At 41.1% G+C, this 16,466-nt stretch overlaps 1 protein-coding gene across 1 annotated transcript in view; it reads left to right on the forward strand.

Annotated features, from left to right (window-relative positions):
* xkr4 (XK related 4) overlaps positions 1 to 15,359 on the forward strand; it is a 51,258-nt gene extending 35,899 nt beyond the window's left edge. Inside the window, exons 3-4 of the mRNA XM_030074692.1 lie at positions 12,391 to 12,745; positions 14,759 to 15,359. Coding sequence (XP_029930552.1) covers positions 12,391 to 12,745; positions 14,759 to 15,359 — 956 coding nt within the window. The remainder of the gene's footprint in view (positions 1 to 12,390; positions 12,746 to 14,758) is intronic.
* The last annotated feature ends 1,107 nt before the right edge of the window (positions 15,360 to 16,466 follow it).

Here is a 16,466-nt window from a genome sequence, read left to right on the forward strand (position 1 = left end):
GTTAGTATTATTCTTAGGTAGCTTTCTTCATTATCCACCAAGACTTAAGAGCTCCTGAAAGTCATTAACTGTAATAAAACTGAGTTTTATTTTCTACAATAATCCATTCCAGCAAAGCTGAGTTGCTCCTACAGTAATGTTATTGTCATGATGCTGATCACACCAGCCAGCTGTGGTAAAAAGGCTTGTAATTGTAGAGCCGATGTGAGAAAGTCCAGGAATGATGCCATGACCATCATCAGGACTAAAAGCTCAGGTGGTGTTCTGATTGGCTCGCTGCACTCTGACATGTGAAAGGAACTTTTTAATCCCCAGCGAAACTGCTGCTTTGAGTCAGGAGAAATCAACCACCAGGCCTCTCTCTCTGCATAGAAAGCACCTCGGATTCTCAGGTGCATCATGATGTCAACACCCAGTGATGACAGTAAAAACATTTTAATGAGAAACTGCCCATTTTAGTTTACTCTCTCTTAAAGCAATAAGCCATGCGAGGCAGTGCTTTACAGTGATTTTCGAACAGCGAGGGGCGTCATTAGGCACGATGTGAAGCAGAGTAAGCACAGCCTCTTGTGGCTTATTGCTTTTATAAAGTGGTTGCTACACATAACTTGCAGGATTTCATAAAATAAACACATAGCAATATAACATGCAATCATTTCTTGATATAAAAAAAAAAAAATCAGTTATTGTTCCACCAAGCAATATAGGAAAACGAAAACAGAACGGTTGCCAAGCACAGGAGCCTGGTGCCTGTCCCCTCTGCCCCTCGCACTTTATTCCAATGTTTTTCAGTGGTACTATCTTGAATGAATATCATCTGTGATATGAATACCCAGTAAGCATTTTTCTCAGCATTATTGATGTTAGTTGCAATCATAGCAGTGTCAAGCATGCTTGGAAGACAGTTCAAACGAAGCACCTTAATATGTGACTGAGTTCTTAGAGAGGAAGCCTTCATAAACAAAGCTTGCTGTCATAAATGCATGCTTCGGCATTTGTGTGTGTGTGTGTGTGTGTGTGTGTGTGAGAGAGAGAGAGAGAGAGAGAGAGAGAGAGAGAGAGAGAGAGAGACAGAGAGACAGAGGGAAAATGTGAAGCATTGTTTAAGTTTGGCTGTAACTTAAAAGTTGGCTTAATGTTCTTTGTGCAGTACTGGGAGGCTTCTTGTTTTGAAGAGATTAGTACTACCAAATAAGAAGGTGGGCACTCAGCCAATTTCAGGCGACAGACAGTCTCAGTCTGGTGTTGCATAGCCTTTGTAATCCCACAGATTTAACGGTTTTACGTGTGTGACATCCCAGCTTATTCTATCTAACAGTGAGCCAGTTGTTGTCCCTGCTGGTGGGTGTAGTGGCAGCAGCAGCGTCTCCTGGCCACAACATCTGCTGAAGAAGTGGAGTAGCAACAGAAACAGGTGTGCGAGCCTGAGATGGGAAGGAGCTGCAGCCTCTCTTTTGTCTTCATTTTGACCTTTGCGAACATTAAACCGAGAAGTTTGTCTTCTATTAGCAAGTTGCAGCTCAGTTTATTTCAGCTGTAATCTCATGGCTCAGTCAAAAGACGTAGTAAACTTGAAGCAGGTTCGTGCATGAGTCTAGTTTTATAAACCTGTATCCAAAAAAAGACATGAAAATTAGCAAGAAACAAGAATCAAAAGAAAATGTCAAGCAAATTAGTTAAAAATCTTACAATAAAAAGTCAAACTTAAAATTACAAAAATAGCAAAAAATTATTCCAAAAATATAACACATAAAAAATTAAGTTACAAGAAAATTACAAGAAACCTACTACAAAATTACCAAAAAATGTAAAAAAGAAAAAAAGAAAGACAGACAGAAAGAAAAAAATTACCAAGACATTCCAAGAGTATATATGTGACATCATGGATATAAATTAAATTTTCAACCAATAAAAACATACTAAATGTTCTCTAATCCACCTACCCCTTCAAATAAAATTGTTTCTCTTCCAAATTGCATATCAATTTGCATTTGTCAAACATCCTTCCCTTCACCATGTCCTGCCTGCCCAAACATCCTGTTTCAACAGGAAACACATCAAACCGAGACATCAGGAGTCCATTTCATGGCGTCTCTAAGTACTAAATTGTTCATTTATGTACATATGTTGAGGTGGTTTCAGAGTGACGCTTAAGTCCTCCCAGCCCAGGGTCTTCTACAGTCTGAATGTCATCTGTGCAGACCTGCTAGTTGCTTATCCATTCAGCCAACATGCAGTCTCACAGCACCGTGTGTAATGAGCCAGTTAATACTCTGAAGCCATGCAAAGGCCTCAGCTGACTCACAGCACTTGAACTATTATTCATTCAAGCTGTTTCACAGGGAAGTTCTGTTAACATTAAGCATGAAGGAGAGTCACCGCTCTGAGACTCATGTCCACGATAATGACTGAGAGAATTATCAAGCTCAGTTCAGTTCAATTGGCCTTGTCCACTCGGTGGCCATTTTGAAAACTCAGGGTGGGAAGTCAGGCCACCTCTATTCATCATATAAGCATTTATCATTCCGCATAAGCACGATGACAAACAAATGCATGTCCAGAATCCAGAGGAATATCTCTTCACTACATAATACATCAAGCCCATCAGCACGTCCATCCGCGTTAGCTACACTGCAAAAACGCAAAATCTTACCAAGATTATTTGTCTTATTTCAAGTCAAAAATGTCTTATTCCTTGTCAAAATATCTCATTACACTTAGAATAAGACATGATCACCTCAGAAGTAACTTGTTTTTAGACAATTGTCTCTTGTTTCAAGTGAAAATTTGCTTGAAACAAGTGAAAATTTGCTTGTTTCATTGGCAAAATTTGTTTCTTGTTTCTAGCTAATTTTCACTTATTTCAAGTGAATTTTCACTTTTTCCACTGGCAAATTTTGCCAATGAAACAAGCAAATTTTCACAATTTTTTTTTTCTAAAAACAATTTACTTCTGAGGTGACCATGTCTTATTTTAAGTGTAATGAGATATTTTGACTAGAAATAAGACATTTTTGACTTGAAATAAGACAAATAATCTTGGTAAGATTTTGCGTTTTTGCAGTGTAGGTAGTAGTTTATTAACCAGTAAACTAGTTAGCTAACTTTCCTCTAAATCCTGTGTGTTGTTGCAGTTGTTGACCCTGCCACAGCAAATTAATATAACTGTCAAATGCATGTAAGCTCTCAGTTATTGTGCTGGAGAAATGCTAGATTGTCAGGCTCTATATAGCAATTTTCAGGGTGAGTTTCCCACCTTGAGTGGTAAAAATGACTGAATTAATAAACCTTGTGAATCCCAGAGGGGCAATTAGGATGGCAGGAATAAGAACACTTGCATAGTAACATAAAAGCATAAATAACACATAAATATAACACATAAAACAAAACATTCCTGGTAAAGTGCGGTTGAATTACATGACAGAGGCAGTTCCACGAGGGAGACTCAGGTACAAATATGACTCCTCCCATCCCAAGGCTGGCTGTAGGACATGGGATGGCTCATCCAGGATGATCCTGGCTTTTCTGACACTTTGCTGCTCTTGAAATTAGTTACGGAGCTGGTTAGTTAGGAGGCTTTTTGGAGCAGGTACTCCAAAAAGCTGCTGAGATGCTTCTTGTTTTTGATGTTGAGTTATTGTGCATTCAGTAAGTTCTAGAATGCTGTACGTACGTTTTTCCTTGCACCGAAGCCGTTTAACTTACAGAGAAAAATGTTGTCTTTGTTGGCACTTCTTAGAGAGAATCTATGTGTTTTGTTCAAATCTGAGCTCGTTTCCCAAGATGGTGGTGAGTATCTGTACTGCTGAAGAGTTTCAGCTGCTTCTCCATGGATGTCTGTGACACTGTGTACAGGTTGTTGTCTTGAGAAGTCCACTACCTTTCAAAATGCATGGTAAGCTTTGCGACCTCACAACACATTTTATTTTTGTGTTTAAATTATTCAAAGATAAATAAGTGTGGTAACAATCTGATGTCATTAGTTTGTAAAATTTTGGTTGCGAACATTGAAATAACCATAATGCCTTGCACTACACACGTCAAGTCCAACTATCTCCAACTCTCTGCCCCACGTAAGGCCGACCAGTGAATGAGGACGTTTTCTGCCACAAAGACTCCTGTTCGCCTACAAACACTTCTTGGAATTCACCTCTGCAAGCCTTGTGTCGAGATCCTTGCCAGTCTAGGCACTTCACAGTGTTTTAGTGTGTGTGTGTGTGTGTGTGTGTGTGTGTGTGCACCCAATCCACCACATCTTCTATAGCTGTATGCTATGAAACTATATCACTCTTGTAGACTCACACAATCTAACTACTTACCTTCTCTACACTTGCGCACTATCACACAACATTACTCTTCTGTACCTGCAGCAAACTGCATCAGTTCTCTATATCTTCACACTATCTGAATACATTATGCAGGAATTGAGTTCTGCAGTAATATTTATTTCTATAAATGGGAATTATAATAGATCATTGATCAATCCCAGTCAATCATCTAGATTTCTAAATACACACACCTCCTGTCCGTTTAGAAAATCATTTGCTTCCGTTTACAACAGTATTGGGCTTTAATTGCAGAAAAAAAAAAGAAAAAAAAATCTGGCCTATTGTGGAAAGGAAAAACATCATATATCTGCCAGTTTTTAAACACACCTGCTATTCCCAAATTGTGGGATATCTCTCTCCATGCCTGGGCTTTTTTTTAACAAGATCCCAGTAAGTGTGAAGTCTAGTGTCCCACAGCTCTGCACACAGAGAGACAGCCACAATGATGCTTTCCTTCATTTTTGTTGTGCCTTTCTGCCAAAATCTGCCTATTTTTTTTCCCGATTCCAATATTCTCTCCTCTTGGACGCGCTGAGGTGACGCCCAAGTTAAAAATTTTCAACTTGGGCGCAGCGCCCTGTGCAGTGGTGGCGCCCTGTGGAGCAGCAGCGCCAGGCTCGTGCTGTGCTCAGCTCGGCGCAGAGCAGTGCACCCTCACGCCCCGCGATCACATACACAATGAATGTGGCTGAGGTTTCCGCCATGCGCGCACTATGTGAAAGCCCCATAATGTAAGTCCATAGTGATGACCCAAACACCCTAGCAACCCCATAGCAACCACCCTAACTACCATAGCAACTGCCTAGCAACACCCTAGCAACCATCAGGAACACCATAGAAACACCCTAGCAACCACCCAGAACACCATAGCAACTGCCTAGCAACGCCCTAGCAACCATCAATAACACCATAGCAACCACCTAGCAACATCATAGCAACCACCAGGAACACCATAGCAACTGCCTAGCAGTGCCCTAGCAACCATTAAGAACACCATAGCAACCGCCTAGCAACTGTCGAGAGCACCATGACAACTGCCTAGCAACAGCATAGCAACCGTCAGGAAAAGTATAGCTCCCACAGTTTTCGCATTAGCCAATAATATTTATAATTTTCTGATTTAATAATCTCTGAATCTGAAATTTTTTTCCCCATAAATTTAAGAACTTCTGACATTTTTGTCTTCTAATATTACGCCTCCTCTGCAGCTCTGTAATTTGTTTTGTCCCCATAATAGTCCTAATATGATCTACTTGATCTGCTTCTCACTTTTACAACATCTACTACTTCTTGGCTGCTTGAGTAAAATATCAGCATGGTATGGAGTTACTCCTATTTAAATAGCAGTTTCTACTGCTTTTTCAACCACTGCTCCCCTGTCTTCCACGCATGCACTCAAGAAAGTGCGTTTGCACACACACACACACACACACACAAACACACACACACACGATTGAGTAGCGGCCACGGGCCACCAATCAATCGGGCCGGGACCAATTACTTGGTCCCTCTTCCATCCCCCACAGTGGGCAGGTGTCCCACAAAGCCTTCATCGGACAGAGAAAGCACAAAGAGAGAGTTTGGTTCAGGTTCCACACCGATCCAGTGAGCTGCAATGCCAGCAAGTGTGCAAGTTTGATGGTTAAGCCCGGACCAACTATTTGGCCGTGGGCTGCCACTCAATCGGGCCGGGACCAAATACTTGGTCCCTCCTCCAGCTCCCACGGTGGGCGGGTGTCCCATAAAGCCTTCATTGGAACGAGAAAACACAAATGGTGAGTTTGGCTCCGGTCCCACACTGATCATACGATGCCAGCAAGTGCGCAAGTTTGTTGGTTCAGCCCGGGCATCGCAGCTGCGTTGCCCAGGGGTCCAACAAACGTGCACAAATACTCGGTCCCTCCTCCAGCTCTCACTGGGGACAAGTGTCCCACAGAGCCTTCATGGGAAAGAGAAAGCACAAGTGCGGGAGTATGTTGGTTCAGGCCGGGCATTGCAGCTTGATCCAACAAGCTGCGGTGCCCAGGCGTCTAACAAGCGCGCAAGTTTGTTGCTTGAGCACGGCATGGCAGGTTGATCCAGCTGCGATGCCCAGGCGTCCAACACACTTCCTTCATCCAGCTCCACAGCTTCATGGGAAAGAGAAAGCACAAGTGCGCGAGTTTGTTGGTTCAGTGTGGAATAAATTTCAACACAACAGAAGGGCCCATATTATGCTGTTTGTTTTTCAAATGATGTTGGATCAAACCCGTAAAGCAGATTTTAAAAAAGAATTTCATCAGTATTGCAGTGTTGTGGCCTATTGCTCTGGGCTACATTGTGTAGGCCAGTAAAGCAGGAGCTGGGCTGTGAGAGCAGATCTCCCTCTGACATTACTGCTCTGACAATTTTTTTTTTTTTTCTCTCTCTCTCTAAACTGTTTGTCAGTAAAGTTTGCTCAACACTGACTGGAATAATAATCACTGCCATGATTAAGTTAAGTTCTATGATGATGATGATGATGATGATGATGATAATAATAATAATAATAATAATAATGACGGACCGCAGTAACTGCCTTTTAGCCAGCAAACAACCCTACACAACCTACACACAACATAGGGCTGCTGGTTTACCACATGGCCATGCGGTCGGCAAAGGTGGCAAGCACATTTAAAGTTTCTTCAGAAAGTCTAGTTGTAGTTATCATAGTGAACTTGTCAGAGTTATGTTACACAAGGCAGGGCAGCTCATTGGTTTAAGGACTGACTTGCAAGCATAATAGAGCTCTGAACACACATGGGTTACACATACTTCATTAATAACACTACAGCCACAGGTACAACTAACACACCAGCTACAGAGGCCGAGAGACACAAAGGAAAGGAGGGAGACTATTTATATGAGGCAAAGTGGCATGGAAATGGATCAATGACTAACTGAATTACAAACATTGTGAGTGGATGAGGAATATGTCACTGACTATGAAATTATACAGGGAATGGGACAGCTGGCATATATGACTGAAGTGACCATGACCAGAAAAGGAGAGGCTCAAAATAAATGACTATGAAATGAAGAATTTAAGGATGGGTGAGCCAAGCGGCAACACAAGTTAAAGGAATCATGAGGGTAAGCAAACTGATGGAGGCTAGAGGACTTGCTTGTGCCTGGAGAATTCTTGTCAGTGTCTGGAGGTGGAAGTAGGGATGGTGGAAGGCAGTCGGCCCGAGTGTGGATGCAGGAAAGCCTATTGAAAATCCTTTTAGGAATTTTTTGGGCAACACTCCAGACAGGTCTCTGGGGCCTGGATTCAGTCATTTGGCCAGTACCATCCTGGGGTGAGATGCACCAAATTTGAATTCCCTTGCCTTTGATATGATGCATTTATTTAATGAAATCTGAGTTTGGAGCATTTTTAACAGCAGGTCTCAAGAGTTACTAACAAACCAAACACTAAACCTGCCATATTTATTTATGAAACTGACAAAAATTAGTATTTTGGACATTTGCCATTCTGTAAGTTGATTTTTATCAAATGAAGACTGCAAGGCTTTTGCCATTGCACAAATCTGGTATCACAAAATATGAAACGTCTCTGTAGCTAATACAAGCAGGCAGGCAGGATGGTCATGTATTAATTCATAGAAAATCATTTATTGTTCTGCATATCTGAGCAATGTGTACACAGCAGGGGTCCATGCTGTGTTCATTTCATGTGTGTGTGGGGAGGCTGATTGTGGCCGTTTGGTGACCACTGAGAAGACAATGTCCCATTGTTCTGCTGGTGAGGTGTAAGCTTGTAATCTGATCTCTCAGTATGGGGCATGGCCCTACAACTATACCTGTGCACTATCAAACTACAGTACTCCTTTGTACCTGCCCACTTTGTTGAGGGTTCAGTCTTTGGGTAAAAATAGACTCACGGTTAGGTAAAGAGAAGGGCTTAGCTTTTTCTGCCATGTGTAGGAGTGTGTTCAGAGATGTCTTGCAGAAAAAAAATATTCAGTTGTATTCACTGATTTTTAATTTGTGTTTCTTGAGCAGTGTTGTTTCTGTGGAGGCTCATCACTGGAGGCAGTACTGACCACTGGAGTGGAATATGTATGGCAGTCAGTGGGGCTAAGTGATATAAAATGATGCACTACATTTGATATACTACATCCAAACTTTCATCAGTAACTGGATTATTACTGTCATTGTAACATGGTTCAATATTTATAATGAATACAGCTGCATGACCACAGGGTGAAAAAACATTTTTCTCCTAAATAGTTCCAGATTTCTTTCAAGTGTTTGTGAGAATTCTTGCATAATTTCTAAACTATTAGAAGCACCCAAAGATTTAGTCTCATATACTCTACTGAACTTGGACTTGATGTCTTTTATTGATTTCTCAAGATTTTTTTTATAATGCTTTAAAAAATACTTACCGTATTTCACCAATTAATCGCCCGGGCGTTTAATATGCAAAATCGACTTGGACCCCGGGCGTTTAAAAGAACCAGGCGGCTATTCGCTGCAGGCCTTTATTTATTTTTGCACCAGGTCATTATCGTGATGACAGCTACTGTCCAACATATTTTCAGTCTGTCGATTTAATATTACGGTACACCCTTTTGTTCTAACGTTAGCTAGCGCTCTTATTTTGACAGAAAACGGAAGCGCCGCACTGTTATTGTGCGGCTAACTGTTTACTTCTGCAAAAATAAGGTGAATAGCCTTATTTTGGGTTACCTACATATGATGCAAATAATCGCCCCGGCGGTTATTCGGGTGGGCGTTTAATACGCAAAATGCGTGCAGACCCCAGGCGTTTATAAGAACCCGGCGGCTATTTGCGGCCGGGCGATTAATTGGTGAAATACGGTACTTTATGTTTTACTATATGCTATCATGTATGTCTGTTGATATATTTTGTGTGGGTTTTTTTTTACATTATTTTTTACATTATTTTATGCTCTTCATGCAAAGCAAATACTTATAGGATCAATAAAGATTTTCATTTATTCATTCATCCATTCTTTAAATTTCAATATCATTAATGGACATTTGTGTCCATTTGTGTGTTTATAATGTGATTGCCAAATACTATAAATTCAGTTTTTCTTAATTATCCTCAGTTCTGTTTCACCTGTATTCAAAAGTTATTCTAAATTATTCCTGGGTCAAAAAAACAAAACAAAACAAAACAAAACAAAAAAAAAACATTTGTATCATCTGCAAATAAAATGAATTTAACCATTCTGATACTGCACAAATATCAATCATATACAGAATAAAATATATGGGATCCACTACTGAACCCTGTGGAACTCCACAAGTAACCTTCAGATATTTAGAATCATAATTATTCATTTATACATATTGATATCTATTAAGGGTAATGGCGTTGCATCAATGGGGTTGGTATATGTGGACAACATACAACACAACACGATAAGTAAACTTTTAAATGGATCAGCTTGACTGGTACCATATAGTCATAAAAGCACCAATAAGCACCATCTGACTCTCGGTTATTACCAGCTGTTGACTAGTTTTCACCTGCTGAACGGCCATCATACACCTGAAAAACTATGACTACAGTTGTGCTTAGATGATCGAGTTTCATCTGTTGCAAAAGCCAAAATTGTGTATACATTAGCCTGCTAGTGTTGTTTTGATTTATGATATTCAGTTTCCTCTGAAATGAAATTGCTTTGAAAATTGAAAATCTTATTTGCTATGGATCTAATTCTACAAACGTTCAGGGTGTTGAACATGAATGCAGAACCGTTTATGTGCTTTTACACAAATCTTAGAGATTGCTGCAAGTTACCCAGCTCTTATTTGTGTTTTTCTTCCTTTTGTCCTCTCCTGTGTCTCTTTCCTCCGTCTCCTTCTCTTCTGTCGTCATTTTGCTTATTACAGTGACGAGGCAGAGAGCCCACAGCAGCCCTGCAAGCAATGGCATGGCCTATATACAGCCAGACGCTCACTGTCTCATACACACCCACCCACACAAACACACGCTCGCACGCACACACACACACACACACACACACACACACACACACAAAATTTCTTGTATTGCATTGCCACACTTGCAAGGGCACCACATCGAGTTGAATTCATTCCCCACCTGCGAAATCTTAACTCTGACTCAAACTTTAACATAAGCCGGACCTTTAACTCCAGCCCATCTCCAGTTCAATCTAATCCCAAAGCCTTTTCTTCAAAGAATTTGGAAAATGGACCTGAAGGAACAAATCGAAGGAATTGGTTCTCTCAGTTTGTGCAGGGACATTCGGAGCACACAACATAGTGACAACCTGATCTGATCTCACTCTGTCACTCTCTCTCTTTCTCGTTTTCTCTCTCTCTCTCTCTCTCTCTCTCTCTCACACACACACACACACACACACACACTCTTTGCATGTCTCCTTTTTGCCCCTGAGCTAGTCCATCCCAGCTGATGTAATTAAACATGATTCACTGTCTTGAGGGTGAGAGAGACAGAGGGAGATAAGAGAGAGAGCGGTAGAGAAAGCCTGAAGTTGGTTTTTAGTCTCTGATTCAGCGACGCTGCAGTTGCTCTGCTGTGTTCTCCTCTCTGGCATTCAGAAGAGCCTTTAGTCGCTCTGTCAATCAGAAGTAATGGATTAACATGAATATCCAGCTGGCCCGGTCCAGGATCACTACATGGAAATCATGTTTTAACCTTTATTTATCCAGGGAAAGTTGACAGAGCTGCATGCCCTTTTCAAGCAGCACCCAGCCTCGCATCCACACAATTCCATACATTCACACAGTAAACCACAGTCTTCCAGTGGAGCAGCCGGAGGTTCAGTGCCTTGCTCAAGGGCACATTGACAGGTGATACTTAAGCAGAGGAGACACTGATTTTCAAACTCGTGGGTCATGGGAAGGATAAATGCATTTTTTTTTTTTTTGGTCAATAACGGGAGAAAGAAATTGATGCTGATGCTTTGCAGTTGAACAAATTGAAATGACACGTAAGTTTCAACAAATAATACATTTCACAGTTTGCTCATACATAACAATGTTTTACATTTATCTGCAAAAACAGATGAGTGCCATTACTGAAAAAAAGAGAATTTACTGTTTTCTGTGAAGTTTCACATGTTGCAAAAGCCTTTTTTTTTTTTTTTTTTTTTTTTTTTTTTTTTTGGTAAATGAACTGAATGGATAACTTTATTTCGCTTCACAAAATATTTGGTGGGTCTTGGGACAAATTAGTCCTCCTAGCATGAACAAATTTTGGGACCTCTGCTCTAGGCCTCTGCCACCAGATTAAGATTGCAAGGCTACACAGGCCCTTAGCAACATTTGATGCCTCAAATGACTCTGGAATGATTGAGAAGTGACTCAGAGCATGACCTGGTGCCATTGCCCCTAACTTGTAGTTGAGATCTCTTGCAGGCTCCACACATATCAACATAGGCCCATACCTAAAATAATCCTAGGAAGCCTATATAAAATACACTGTGATATGATTTGAAAATGAAAACCTGTTGCCACCAGCATTTGTACGGAACAGAAAATAGTCTTGAAACAAATTATACATAAATGTCTGGAGGGTAGCTTTTGATGTTAGCTTAGTATACAGACTTCAAGTCAGTAGGAGTCGTTAGCCTTGCTCCGTCAAAGTGAAAAAATAAACCTTACAGCAAATGAAGATGCCTTATTTGCACAAAGTGTCATGTGTATTTGAAATATACGTTTTGGAATTTACAAAAAAAAAAAAAAAAAAAAAAAAAAAAAAAAAAAACATTAGGAGAAGTTAATCTGTGGTGAATCTTCCTCTGGTTAGAGTTCCACCATATAACATCTCTTGAAACACCTCTCGTTTTTTTTTTTTGTTTTTTTTTCCAAGACGTGTATTCCAAGTGCACATGATACACATCTACACATCTATGATACAGTAGAGTAGCAAAAGAGACATTTACTAATTTGAAGATGTTGTAGGTTTGAATAAAGTCAGAACAAAATGTGTATATGCTGTCACGATGTGGCACTGAAATCAAACATGAACCTTGTTTTCCTTTGGCCTGTATGTCTGTCTGCCCGTCTGTGCCAGGTATGACGGCAGCAGCCTCCCTCGTGTCTTTGGCCTGGGCCCTGGCCTCCTACCAGAAAGCTCTGCGAGACTCCCGGGACGATAAGAAGCCCATCAGCTACCTGGCCGTGGTCATTCAGTTCTGCTGGCACTTCTTCACCATCGCAGCAAGGGTGATCACGTTTGCTCTGTTCGCCTCGGTGTTTCAGCTCTACTTCGGTATCTTCATCGTCCTGCACTGGTGCGTCATGACCTTCTGGATCGTTCACTGCGAGACAGACTTCTGCATCAGCAAGTGGGAGGAGATTGTGTTTGACATGGTGGTGGGTATCATCTACATCTTCTCCTGGTTCAACGTCAAGGAGGGGCGAACAAGGTGAGGAGACGATTTTTCACTTCACGCAGGCCCATGCGGAAGTCTGATTTTAGCGATTTGTTTTCTAATTTATTTGTTGAATTGAATGTCTTTGTGATTTTTTAACACAACACTTTTACCTTCAATGTTAATCAGAATGAAAGCAATACTGAACTGTGCTAGAGTGCTGCATAGTAAACTGGGTATTATGTGAGTCCATGTGGTGGTGAAATATTAAAACATCAGTTGCTCTGTCCTCCCTTGGGCTGCTAATCCACAATATTGTATCTCTGTCTCTCCATTCACTTCCATAGCAAAACAGCTCCCAAAATAGCACTTTTAGCACATAAACAAACATAAACAAAGTGGATTACACCAATGTATAAAGCAGTAAATCCCCATACCCATTTTTTGAGAAAATCAACTGGCTTTTTTCTTGTTGTTTTCCTGTTTCAATTTAAACTTCAGCATAATAACCTGATGCCAGGAAGAAATGACCTGGTGGTAATTTGACAAATAATATGAATTGCACACGCACACACATACACACACAAAAAAGGGCAGACAGACTTGTTATTTTTTTTTTATACTGGTATAATGTACTTTGTTCATTTTTTGTTTATGCACTACAAGTGTTATTTTGGGACTTGTTATTTTGGGAGAGACAGAAATAAGGAGAAAATGAAGAGAAACAAACTGAGTATTCTGGATAAGCAGTCCAGTGGAGCTCACTGCCATGTGGACTATAATGCAAAGTAACTACACAACCCAACCTTTATACCAAAGTTCAGCTTTGCCATAAAGGTTAAGGTTAGAGTTAGGTTAGAGTTAGGTTAGGGTTACAGGTGGACTATTGGAATGATTTGCAAAGAAAACTGTAAAAAGAATTTTTCATGGTATATGCCATGCTGCAGTTATGAAATGAGCTTTGCTCTGCTTTGAAAGCATTCCCATTTCAGTTAATTTGAGGCAAAAGTCTAATTTTAGTCTAACCCTTCAGTAGCCGTGTTGTTATCTGGCTGTATGTTATTTTTATTTTCATAGTGACTTTAATTTTTCTGTATCTTATTCTGTCTCAGGCACTCTATGTCATTTAGAGGAGTTTAGATGATTTAATGATTCCCGTGAAGAAATTGGGACATTGCAGCAGCAATAGGATATATAGTATTATATAAATGTGGTCAGCGCTTTCGGTGCATATTTGTCTGCTGTACTAATCAGAGCCGTCGGGCCCACTAGGCAGATCAGGCTCAGTGTAGAGGGCCCTGCCTTCCTCGATACAGGGCCCCCACAATCTTCAGATTTTTATTTTACTGTATTATCTTTTATCTCATTTATTTATTTATTTGTTTACTAATTTACTTACTTGATTATTTGGAAAGCTTTAAATCTGGGCATAAGAAAATAACTCCACAATTTGCAAATAAATCCCTCAAAAAAATAAAATAAAACCGTGTTTAAAAAAAGAGCCCCATTTCCCACAGGCTCCTGGGTTTCGGCTTCAACAAAATGGTGTGATAGATCATAAAGTTTCATCTGTATCAGACACGAAACAGGTTTCTTCTTACCTTACATGTTTCGGTGGTAAGCTTCCGCCTTCATCAGAGGTGTCACTAGGCGAAGGCGGAAGCTTACCGCCAAAACATGTAAGGTAAGAAGAAACCTGCTTCGTGTCTGATACAGATGAAACTTTATGATCTATATAAAGTGTAGACACTATGAATCTTCATGGACTAAAATGGTGTGATGTTTGGTACATATTGAAACAAAGACACATTAAAATATTTCAGAAAAATAATGGTATCAAATCTTACGGTCTTGTGTCAAACAGGATATTCATCTTTTAGACCCACATTGATCTAGTCATGTAAAATGCAAGGCCTCCAAATGATTCCTTGCCTTTGGCCCCAAAATGTCTAGGGATGGTACTACTACCAGTTTTGGAGAACACAACATTATCCTAAGATAATCTCTTTGGTTTCACTTTGTCTATCTTGTGTGTCTGGGCTGATCACGTCTTATGTTTTTGTACAGGTGTCGTCTGTTTATCTACTACCTGGTGATCCTCGTGGAGAACGCTGCTCTCAGTGCGCTGTGGTACCTCTACCGGTCGCCTCACGCCACTGACGCCTTTGCCGTACCGGCGCTCTGCGTCATCTTCAGCAGTTTCTTGACTGGTGTGGTCTTCATGCTCATGTACTACGCCTTTTTCCACCCTAATGGGCCTCGCTTCGGACGCTCGCCAAGTGGCCAAGCCCTTGACCTGGACCCCACCGCTCAGTTCTCCACCCTAACGTCTGAGGGTGCCACTAACTCACTGCGCTCCAACCGCGGGGGCACGACGACCCTGGAGCGCGACATGGGGAAGTACTCAGAACGGGATGGCTGCATGCCAGTGTTTCAGGTTCGTCCCACAGTGCCGTCCACACCATCTTCCCGTGCTCCCCGCCTTGAAGAGACGGTCATCAAGATTGACCTTTGTAGGAACCGCTACCCGGCATGGGAGCGTCACGTCCTGGACCGCAGTATACGCAAGGCCATCCTAGCCATAGACTGCTCTACGACTCCCCCACGACTGCAGTACAAAGATGACGCTCTGGTGCAGGAGAGGTTGGAATATGAGACCACGTTATAGTCCCATCCCGCTGCAGATCCCATAATGGGGTGAATGGAAAACAAGCTGAGACGGGTGCAGTTGTTGGAGGGACATCCTCCATTCAGATGAACAGCAACAGGGACTGTGGCAATAAGAATTTGTTACTCGCATCACTCTCTCTCGTTCTCTTGTCTCTCGTTGTCTCCTTATTTTTATTTCATTTTCTCGGCGACAACATCCACCTAGGAGTGTTCAGCCCTGTTGTTGGTGATCAGGGGAAATTAATGGCACGCGTTCAGATGATGAATGGCTGTGTTTGGTTCCTCTAAAGAAGATCTTCAATCCATTGTAAAACTCATCACTGTTGTTTTTACTTCTATTTGTCAGGGAAAATCCTGTGTGATGAGAACTAAATGCACATCGAGAGAATGCTTCAAAGGTCAGCTTAAACCCGATAAGTGGGTGATGCGCTGTATGGTTAAGGAGCATTTTGTCAAGGTCATTAAGAAGTTAAGGTCAAAATAACCACACCTCCCCATCACTAAAGGCTCCAAAGGCTACATAGACTATCCAGACATGTTTTTATTGTTATGGCCACATCTAACACAAATTTCACATCAGATTTTCCATTTCAACCTGAATGACACCTGGATTTCCACGCAGCAGTTCCTTTTGCTGTGTGGCAGAGTAGCTAGAAATGTAGCTAGTAGCTAGAATTGCTTAGAAATTCTCCCACTGAAGAGAGAGAGAGAATAATCTGGAAAAGCTCACATCTGTCATATGTCTTACTATGCTGGTTTTCTAGTTCACAAAGTGAATTAGATGGGTACTCCCATCACAATCAACATTAAAACGTTCTGTCATCAGCCATGTCCTAGTGCCAAAAAGGTTCACTACAAACTTTCAGTAATAATATGAGGATCTGGAACCCCCTCATAGATGGCTGGATATTAGGACAAATAATTCTCTAGTCTAGACAACACTAAACAGCCAATAATATTCCTCTTGGATAGTCTGAGTCTGGATTAAAAGCATTAAAGGTAGAGGTCGGGCAGGGAGTGAACTACATCAGGACAACAGTCAAAGTAGCATCTATACTCAGTCGTGTTATGTCTAGATATATCGAACAAACCTGCAGAGAAAGAT

This window comes from Myripristis murdjan, chromosome 17, assembly GCF_902150065.1.
Source record: "Myripristis murdjan chromosome 17, fMyrMur1.1, whole genome shotgun sequence".
NCBI lineage: Eukaryota > Metazoa > Chordata > Actinopteri > Holocentriformes > Holocentridae > Myripristis > Myripristis murdjan.